At 40.1% G+C, this 11,051-nt stretch overlaps 1 protein-coding gene across 1 annotated transcript in view; it reads right to left on the bottom strand.

Moving 5' to 3' along the window:
* The window catches only part of NOL11 (nucleolar protein 11), a 31,733-nt gene that overhangs the window by 15,634 nt on the left and 5,048 nt on the right, over positions 1–11,051 (bottom strand). The window contains exons 4-7 of the mRNA XM_006886272.1: positions 7,001–7,149; positions 5,274–5,331; positions 4,851–4,995; positions 1,530–1,718 (exon numbers count right to left, since the gene is read on the bottom strand). Coding sequence (XP_006886334.1) covers positions 1,530–1,718; positions 4,851–4,995; positions 5,274–5,331; positions 7,001–7,149 — 541 coding nt within the window. The remainder of the gene's footprint in view (positions 1–1,529; positions 1,719–4,850; positions 4,996–5,273; positions 5,332–7,000; positions 7,150–11,051) is intronic.

The raw sequence follows: 11,051 nt of genomic DNA, 5'->3' as shown, positions 1-11,051 counted from the left end.
CCTGTTGTGAGGCTATAGTGTATGCCTGTTGTGATGCTACAGTGTATACCTGTTGTGAGGCTATAGTGTATACCTGTTGTGAGGCTATAGTGTATACCTGTTGTGAGGTTATAGTGTATGCCTGTTGTGATGCTATAGTGTACGCCTGTTGGGATGCTATAGTGTACACCTATTGTGAGGCTATAGTGTATGCCTGTTGTGATGCTATAGTGTGTGCTATAGTGTACGCCTGTTGTGAGGTTATAGTGTACGCCTGTTGTGAGGCTATAGTGTTTATCTGTCGTGAGGCTAAATGAAAGGCTGGCACTTTGAAAGTACCAGCTGCTCCACAGAAAGAAAGAGGAACGTCTCCTCCCCTAAAGGTTTAGCGCCTCAGGGACTCAGCGGAGGGATACCATTAAGGAATGGTACCAGATGTTGGAATCAACTCAACAGTAGTAGTGTGCTTGGTTTTTGGCTTCATGCCCACAATAGGAAAGTGATTAAATGCACTTTAGGATATTAATTTAACAAATAAGGGAGCTCTGGTGGTGTGGTAGGTAAGAAGCTGTGCAGCAATCCCAAAGGCACGTGGTTCGAATCCACCAGCTGCTCCAAGGGGGAAAGACGGGCAATTTCCTCTGGTGTGACTGACTGCCTCTGAAAACCTGGTGGAGGGTCAGCTAGGAGTTGGGTTCGACTTGATGGCACACAACAAAAAGTTCTTAGGGGACACAAGTCCTGAAAGTGGAGGGTCAGCGAAAGAGAGCAAGACCTTCAATGAGATGGGTGGACAGTGACTGAACGATGGGCTGGAGCAAAGTTAAGATCAATTGGGTCACTAAGAGTTGTCATCAACTTGATGGCACCTAACAACAATGGAGCTGCTGAAATAAACAAAGGGAGCTCTGGAGGCCTAGTGGCAAGAAGCTGTGCTGCAATCACGAGGGTGCAAGGTTTGAAGCCATGATATGCTCTGCTGGAGAAGGAGGGGCAATCTTCTGTGCCAGTCGGATTGGACTAAAGGGTACACAACAAGAAAAAGGGGGGGGGAGCAAACAGGAATGATGTAATCCACCGCATCAACAGAGAGCTGATAAATGAATATATATACATCTGATAGATGTATGCTGAATAGTGTCTGATAGAACTATGCTGAATTCCAATTTTATGTGTTTAGGCTGGAATCCCACTGGTAAGGAGCAACCGTGTTCTTTCACTAAAAGTGTGCACACCTGTGTGTGTGGATCACAGAGACAAGCAGCACACTGGCAGCTGTGGGCTTCAAGTTATTTAAATGCAGTGGATATACATGCTGTGATGTCACCAAGCTATACAAGGTCTCCATGCACTGTAAATGCACATATGGACTGGTACAGGTACTAAATAGAGTTACGAAGCTATGAAAAGATTTTGAGTATAGTAATAAAGAGACTGAATTAAGATGACATTAGAGAACTAAAAAACCTCACGAACACACACAAAACACTATCAGGCACACTATGAAGCACAGCTCTAAAGGACTTCTTCACTGATTAGAGCTCTGTTACCCTTAGAAGCTGACTGCGGAGTTCCCAGGACTGCTACGTGATCTCGATCCAGGATGTGGAGCGTCGCACCATTTCCAGCATCACCAGACACGACCGCCTTGAGCAACAATGACCTGACTACAACCTGATTCTTTTCAGGATCACCTGGATGTGTTGGTATCAGGGTTTCATATATGCTTCCATCAGAACCTGTTAGAAACAAGTACTTTTTATTTGTTATTGAATAAAAGTCAGTTTTAGCTCTACTTCAGGTTAAATAACACTGTTTATAAATGTAACCTCATAATAATATTTAATGTTGCTTCTATAAATATGCAATAACTGTAAAATTTACTAATTTTTTTATGTGAATAAAAGAATTTCAGTAAGGAATATAATAGCCAAGAAATAAAGTATTAAAGGAGATTGCTAGGAATATAAGAAATTAGTGACTCAAAAGTATATACATCTCAGTAGAAATGAATTAATATTCTTATTATTCAAGTACTCTGAAGATGCTAGGAAACTTCTGTGTTCTGGAGGCTGATTAAATTTTGGCAGTTTCGTGTAGTTTCATATTATACAAAAATTTATGGGAGCTCTGGCAGCCTAGTGGCAAGAAGTTACACTGCAATCCCAGAGGTACACAGTTCGAATCCACCAGATGCTGTGCTGGAGAAGGAGGGGCAAACTCCTCCTGTACCAGTCAAATCTGATTTGACAGTGCACACATTCAGATGGCCAACAAGCACATGAAGATATGTTAAAAATCTCTAGCTCTAAGAGAGATGCAAATCAAAACAACTATGAGATATCATCTCACCCCAGTCAGAATAGCAAAATTTAACACAACAGCAAGCAACAAATGCTGGTGAGGTTGTGGAGAAAGTTGGTGGAAGTGTAAAATGGTGCAACCACTGTGGAAAGTGGTGTGGGGCTTTCTCAAAAAGTTGAAAATAAGATAAAATAAAAAAAAAAAAGGGGAGCTCTGGTGGCCTAGTGGCAAGGAGCTGCAACTACAATCCCAGAGGCGAACGGTTTGAATCCACCAGTTGCTCTGCCGGGGAAGGAGGGACAATCTCCTCCTGTACCAGTCAGATCTGATTTGACAGTACACGCACACAAAAATAATAAAATTAAAAAAAAAAAGTTGAAAATACACATACCATTTAACCCAGCAATACCACTACTGGGAATATACCCTAAAGAGACCATAACCGACATCCAAGCAGACATATATGCACACCCATGTTTATTGCGGCTTTGTAAACAATAGCAAGGAGTTGGAAACAACCCAGGTGCCCATCAACAAATGAATGGATAGAGAAGCTGTGGTATATTCACACAATAGAATACTATGCGGCACTGAAAAATAAGGAACTCATGCAATATTATTTAAAATGGGGGACCCTGAAGGACACTATGCTGAGTGAAATATCACAGTCACAAAAGGACAAATACTGCATGGTGCCACTGTTGTAGAATGGGACTGACATCAGGGTTGGGGTAAGACCGAGAAAAACTGGATAAATTACGTATACTGCATTGAAACAGATAAGGGAGAAAATACTTTAAAAGCGATATATGATAGGGTACTATGATTATCACAAGAGTTCAGAATTAAGGTTGTATAGTGCAGTGCAATTGGGGCAGTGGGAAGGGTGCGGGGGGATTGTATACCAAAGAAAGAATTTTTGTTTTACTTTTCAAAGAGAGGAGTGAACTGGGGTGGGGAGGAAGGGCTGGGAAGGGAGAAAAATGCACAATGGATGAATGGAAAGCCAAAATCTCTGTAAATGTTCATTACTAAAATAAAATTTTTTAAAAAAATTACATGACCCTTTGGTTCAGACTTCCTTACTTCAGTGCTCATGGGGGAAAAATGTAACTAGTCAAGTTCCTTTCAATAATAAAATTGCCCTACTGGTTAAAGAAAACCAGTCTCTCTTAAACAAGGGCAAAAGTACACTCCAAAGACCTTCTAAAAAGATAAATGATGGACACCTTTCAAAAGTCATTACACAACAATGAATGAATGGAATCCCAAAATCTCTGTAGATGTTCATTGAAATGAAAAATAAACAACCTAAATTAAAAAAAAAAGTCATTACGAACACCTCAAATGAAAAACATAACACAAAGATTGTAACTGTGGTAGTTCAGTAGGTAGTTCTGATCTACCAGTTGCTCTGTGGAAGAGAAAGATGGGCGACCTCCTTCCCTGCTTCTGAAAACCCACTGGAGGGTCAGCCATGGGTTTATTCTGACTTGATGGTACGTAACCACCACCACCTTCTCAAAACAAATACAGACCAAGGCTAATGTTAATCCTCTTGGCCCGTTCATATCAGTCTTGTTCAGAAAGGCACACTGAATCATAGGGTCGGAAAAGACGAGAGGGGCAATTAAGGTCAAGCTCAGAGATTTTATATCCACTAATTAAGCCAACAAATATAGGCTTTATCCTGATAAAAAACAAAAAATAAATTTCTTTTTAACACTGATATATTATTTCTTATAAATTTTAAGACATATAAGTAACCATAGTATCAATAAAAGAAATAACAACAACAAAAAGAAGTAACAGATGTGGATGACATTAACAACTAGAAATTCTCCCCTCACAATCTGTTTACACAGGGGTCCAAATTCAAGGCACCAGCTTTAGGGAAGTCTATTTCTCAATGTTGGAAAAAGAGCCTTGTCTCTTTTCAACATCTGTGGGCCTAGTGACCCTTGGAGACCCCCACGTGTCTTGATATCAATCCTTCCCTGGCTCTAGGAGGACAGGGACCCTGGGTTCAAAGGATACACACTGATCTTGGCCTTTCTTTTGTGTCAGTAATAAGGTCACCTGATCTGTGTTACCCTCTCTCTCCTCTCATCTCTTAAAAGATAAAAAGTGATGCAGGTCAAATCCCATGGAAACTTCTTTACCTTTGATCAGGGCTCTCACTGGCCGATCACCTCAGACCATACCAGGCAGCATCATTACCTCATGACGTGGCTGCCCAACCACTGAGAATCATGGCCCAGCCAACCTAACACACATTTGGAAGGGGCGGGGTTTAACCCATAACAAATAGTAACATTTGAAAATCGTATTCCATTGTAAGTGCTGTAATATACAGTGGCCTCAAACGTGGCACCACCTATTAAGAGGCACAGACCTAATGCACGTGCAAACATGTGAAGGGTAAAGGTCAGGGAGAAAGCAGGAAAAGCAGAGTGCGGCTCACGCTTGGCAAAAACAGCAAAAATCTAAGACTAACACAAAAAGCATTCATTTATATGATTCATTTATATATAATCTCTGAAAAGGTGAAAGAAAACAACTCTTACTTAAAGACATCAAAGTTATGAACTTCCGCTGTACAGATGCTGTGAAATTCTGTATGACAGATTTCTCTTCTAGTCCAGGTAAGAGTGTATATTTGCTTAAGATTCGTGTGTTAAATGTTTGTAAATAAGCAAAATAATTTCCATGCTGCCAAAAGAAAGAGACATTTTATTTTATAAACATTTTCATTTCAACACATTATCTTTAAATATGGCAAAACCAGAAATTGTTTTCTTATAACTTTGATGACTACTTAAATTTTCTTTTCTCCAATTAAAAGCTGTAACAATATTTAACTCAAGCATTTTAATGGCTCTGCTTAACAAACTTTTTAGTATTTAAAAAAATTTTATAAAATATCTGAGAATGATGCTGAGGTCTAATTTTAGTTTCAAAATAATGCAGGAACTCAGGATATCACTTACTTTTTCAGTAATAAAAATTAAAACAGGATGCTTAAATAGCAGGGAAAACTTTGTCCACCTAAAAATAATTGAAAGAAAAATTACAAAATGCAAAGTAACCATTCAAGAAAAATATAATGTCAATCTAATTGTATAAGAGCATTTTTTAGTAAACATTTTTCAGGGCTGGAGAACCATCAGAAAACAAACCTGAATTGCTTGCTGAAACTGAAGAGGACCTGAAGCACCTGCTGCAGAGGGTCAAGGACTGCAGCCTACAATATGGATTGAGGCTCAATGTCAAGAAGACAAAGATTCTCACCACTAGACCAATTGGCAGCATCAGGATGGATGGTGAAGAGGTTGAGATTGTACACAGCTTTAGTTTGCTTGGCTCCAGTCAACACTCTTGGCACCAGTAGCCAGGAAATTAAAAGGCGCATTGCCATGGGAAAGTCTGCTGTTAGGGACCTCTCCAGAGTACTGAAGAGCAATGGTATCTCCATGGAGACTAAGGTGCATTTGATATAGGCCATGGTCTTCGCAATCACTTGTTATGCATCAGAGAGTTGGACAATGACCAAGGAGGATAGAAGGAGAATTGATGCCTTTGAGCTGTGGTGCTGGAGAAGAGTATTGAGAGTACCATGGACTGCTAGGAAAACAAACAGATTCGTCCCAGAAAGGGTTAAATTGGGTGGCTCCTTGGAGGCAAGGATTCTGAGGCTCCGTCTAACATACTTTGGACATGTTGTGAGGAGAGACCGGTCCTTGGAGAAGGATATCATGCTTGGGAGGGTGGAGGGACAGTGCAGGAGGGGAAGGCCCTCTATGAGGTGGATTGATTCAGTGACCAAGGATACTCGGGATGGGAGTGTCAGAGACAGTGCGATTGGCACAGGACAGAGCAGAGTTTAGGGCTGTTTTACATAGGGTCGTTATGAGTCGCAGGCGACTCGACGGCACATAACAACATCAACAATAAGGAATTAGCAGTTCTTTCTCTGCCAAATTCATCTCTGGATTAAACACAGGCTGCTAAACTTCCCAGAGCCTTGAAGATGTTAACATGAACTGTCCTGTTCTAAGAAGAGGGTAAACTATTGGAATCTTTTGCCTCTGTTTTCAGTTGCGTTTGGGACTAGTGTTGTAGGAAAACATTAAATCCTCATCTGCCTTCTAGATATACAGTGGGAATAGATACACTGCTTTCTTAATATACAGTGGGAACATGCAGAGATGTCTAAGGGCCTATAGCTTCTCACACCTGAAGATTCTTCCAACAAGAGAGAGTCATAAGGCCAATCTAAGCTCTAATTGGTCATCACCTACACTGTTCACTTACTAAGTACAAGTCTGTCTGCTGACTTTCAATTTGAGAAAGAAGACGCCTCAAGACATTATCGCGATTTTCCTACAAACAAGTTTCTTTAGGGGAAAAAGGCTGTGAGCTTGGCAGTAGAACAACAGGATATATACACAGACTTTTGTCTTTCCGACTCGCTCACTTCATCTTCACATTATCTATCCGAACAGGACTAATGCAGGACCCCTCCTTACCGGGTCATCACCACCCTGCGGCTTCTGTTGTTAAATGCCCTCCAGCTGAGTACGATTTGTTACTTTGGGCTTATAACCAGTTTTGATTTATACCACTGTTGACAAAGTTTTACCCTAAATAGTTATGAACGAGACAAAGAAAAGACGTAAAAGATGAACAACAGCTGTTCATTTTGGTGGGAACTTACCTAATGATTTCTTCATCAGAGATCACAGTTTCGATCTTCTGCTGCGGTTCTGCAAGCAAGGCCTCCAGACCACGGACTGCACCTTTCTTGAACAGCACTAGAGGTTCTGTCCCTTGTACTGAAAGTATCCTGTACACCTCAGCTGACAACTGTGAGAACATAAGTAAATCCAAGTTTCATTCTAAAAGAATCACCTACCACCTAATCTAATAGAGGAAGGAAATTACAGAAGCTTCAGGTTTTTAGGGTTCGAATCTAGAAAACAAAACAAAACACAAGTCTAACTTCTGTGCCTATCTCCTCTACTCTCTGCCCTGTCTTGTCCCATATGCAAACTCCCTGGTGCTGCTGAGCCGGTTCTGACTCAGGGCAATGCTCCTTCACATTTCTGAGACGCTAAATCCTAACGGAGGGAGCCAGGCCAGCTTGTCTGTCTCCCTGGAGACCCGTGACCCTTGTGATAGTGCACCACTTGCTACGGACTAAGATCCCAGCACTCCCTGTCTTGTCCACAGATAGACATTTTATTTTTGGTTTATCCTTTCATGTGTTCTTCCCTCATCAGGTAACTGACTTATACATAAATCCAAAGGGAGCACACTGTATATACTTTTTGGCAACTTAGATCACCCACAGCAGTATACATACATTTCCCACTCCAAATGGCTGATTTTCAAAGTAAAACTGTGTAATTTTGTACACAACCTGAGGTATGGCTTTGGGTTTCTAAGAATTCTTCCAGAAGCTTCAAGCGTTAATTACTGCTTTGTCAGGTTATGCCATCGGCCAAGTAAAACACATGCAAACAATCATCACCAGCACAACGACACCTGGATTCCACAGCATGCTCAGTGGTAGCAGTTATCAACATCATAAAGTGATGACTCTATTTCTACACAAATTGTGCAGCATACAGGTTGTGCTGATGTGTGGAGGCACAGGTGTGGACTAATATTTATTGTGTTTGGGATGAACATTTTTCTAAGTAGTATAACACTGGTCTGTCAATTTGCTGTACAGAGGTAACTCGGGGTTGCTGTGATGCCAAACACTGTTGACACCGATTTGTCAAATGCAATAATGGTTACCCATGGTGGGCAGTGCTTGGTGGAGCTCCTTGAGTAAAACAAGGTTGGATGCAGGAGTGGCATCCACTTCCTAAAGAGGTTGCCTCGAGGAGCTCTGGTGGCCTAGTGGCAAGAAGCTGCACTGCAATCCCAGAGGTACGCAGTTCAAATCCACCAGATGCTCTGCTGGAGAAGGAGGGGCAATCTCCTCCTGGACCAGTCAGATCCGATTTGACGGAACACACACAAGAAAATAATAAAATAAAAATTAAAAAGAAAAGAAAGTGCGTGCCTCTGGAAACTTTATGAACTTAAGAGAAATGATGATAGTTATACAACAGGGTTCAGATCTTTTGTTCATAGGGTCGCTATGAGTTGTCCTCAACTTGACAGTACTTAACACCAACAACATCATACACATTGTTGGTATTTTATTTTGTTTTGCAAAATGACTTAACTCCCTCAACGATAAGCCTCCTAAGTGCGCTGCGGCAAAATATGGCATATAATCTAAGTGTCTGATACACAATACCACCACTTTCACAAGTTATTATTCAGTCAATTTTGACTGATGCAGTCCATGTGTTTAAGAGCAGAACTGTGCTCTACAAGGTTTTCAATGGCTCTGATCTTAAGGAATTACTAGGCTTTTCTTCAAAGGCACTTCTGGGTCGGTTCAGTTAATCTTCTAGTTAACTGTGTCACCATGGGTTTCTTGACATACACTCCAAAAATCTTCACTGCCAGTGAATTAGTTCTAACTCACAGGCATGCTATTTCTGAGGCTTTCAACCTTTACGGGAGGAGACTGTCCATCTTTCTTCCAAAGAGCAGCTGGTGGATTCAAAATGCTAGCCTCTCAGGCTAGTAGCATGGTATTTTTCAAACTATTCTGCCATGGCTGCTTCCTAAACACCTAGTAAACACTTATTATAAAGGCACTGAAATAGAATTTCTACTTTCATAATAAGTGACTGAAATATAGCTCTACTTTCTTTCTTTCATTTTTAAAAAATTTTTAAATATATATTCTCTGCTCTCAGCAAAGATCTATTTGACATTGGCTGTGATGTCCCTATTGCCACAACTTTTTGTTTTTGGTTTTTTCCCCTACTAGTTTATTTACAAAATTAGAATACAAATTTGAATAAATTCTTTCCATTTCCCTCACCCCCCCAAAACTCTACTTTCTTAACAAATTGTTGTTGTTAGGTGCCACTCAGTTGAGCAACCCTATGAATGAAAGATCTGAATTCTGTGACCCTATGAACAATAGATCTGAATCCTATCCTATCCTGTACCATCCTGTCAGGTGATAATAAAATATCGCCAAATTATTTAATCTCTATGAACCTCAATATCCTTATCCGCCAAGGAAAAGATGTGTATGAGGTAACTTCAAGTGTCTGAAGCATAACAGATTTTTCCATAAACAGTAGCTCTTATTAATTTAACATATTCATTTCATGGATGTAAACACTTAAAGTGTTAAAACTGGCTAAAACACTATGAATGCCAGAGTTCAGACTGGAACCTGAGTGGGCCTCTCAAAATTAGTGGTGGGAGGTACAAATAAAGCCATTGATGAAATGAAAAGCAGCTTTAGTGTTAGATGAAGACTGAAGCCCACAAGCCTAAGAAAAGACATGACATTGAATGCAGGGTGAAAAATCCCACCATGTAAAATTCACAACTGTGTTACTTGCAAGTCTAGAAGTTTCAAAGGCCGAAGTACCAATTATACAGAGAATCAGGCTTTGGGAAAAAAAACTTGCCTCGTTTGAGCTGCTCATATTACAGGTAAGAAAAATTAATTCATATATTCAGTTGTTAGTACAAAGGGCAAAGCTAGTAATAGTTTTATTTTTTTACAAGCACCATTTTTCACTCTTAAAAATAAACAATATGGGAAATTTGCAGAATGTATGGATGGAGAAGAGATTGAGGTTAACAGTTATAGCTTGCTTGTCTCCACAATCAACACTTTTGGCACCAGCAGTCAGGAAATAAGCTAATTTTGCATTAGGTAAATCTGCTGTCAGGGACCTTTTCAGAGTCTTGAGAAGCAACAATGTCAGACTAGAGACTAAGGTGCGCTTGATCCAGTCCATGGCCTTTGCAATTACTTGCTATGCATCAGAGAGCTGGATAATGACTAAGGATCATAGAAGAAGTGATGCCTTTGAGTTACGGTACTAGAGAAGAGTCTTGAACATACCATGGACCACCAAGCAAATATAAATAGGTCTGCCTTGGAGAGAACAAAACCCAGTTTCTCCTTGGAGTCTAGATTTTGAAGCTCCATCTCACATACTTTGGGCATGTTGCTGGGAAGGACTGATCCTTGAAGAAGGACATCATGCTGGAAAAGGTGGTGGGAGCGCGCAAGAGAGGAAGACCCTGGATGAGATGTATATTGATACAGTGCTAGGGCAACGGGTAGGTGTATCAGGGTCAGAAAGACTGGCTCAGGACAGGGCAGGCTTTAGAACTATTGTATGTGTGTGTGTATATATATATATATATATATATATATATATATATATATATATATATATATATATATAGTCTACGAGTTGCAGGGCACTTGAAAGCATGTAACATTCTATTTTAATACATTTAACATGAGATTCAATTGCTCTCATAAGAGACAGACCTCAAATGTTGATACTCACAGAAATAACGACAAACGTGTTACACATGAATGATTTAGATCACAAACCTCAGGGGATGCTGAAGACTATCTTTTTTTAACATGAAAACTCATGAACTGAGATAGCACCAAGATATATTGTAAGTTAATGAGAATGAAGAACTAATGTTAATTTTCAAGATTGCTTTAAGAGGTATTAAGATAAAAAATACGTTACAACCCATGTTTATCACAGCTTTGTTTACAATAGCAAGGAGTTGGAAACAACCTAAATGCCCATCAACAAACGAATGGGTAGAGAAGCTGTGGTATATTCGCACAATGGAATACT

Source organism: Elephantulus edwardii, unplaced genomic scaffold (genome assembly GCF_000299155.1).
Source record: "Elephantulus edwardii isolate Elephantulus edwardi_28Jun2011 unplaced genomic scaffold, EleEdw1.0 scaffold00048, whole genome shotgun sequence".
NCBI classification, from domain to species: domain Eukaryota; kingdom Metazoa; phylum Chordata; class Mammalia; order Macroscelidea; family Macroscelididae; genus Elephantulus; species Elephantulus edwardii.
This window is presented reverse-complemented; position numbering and strand designations above follow the sequence as displayed.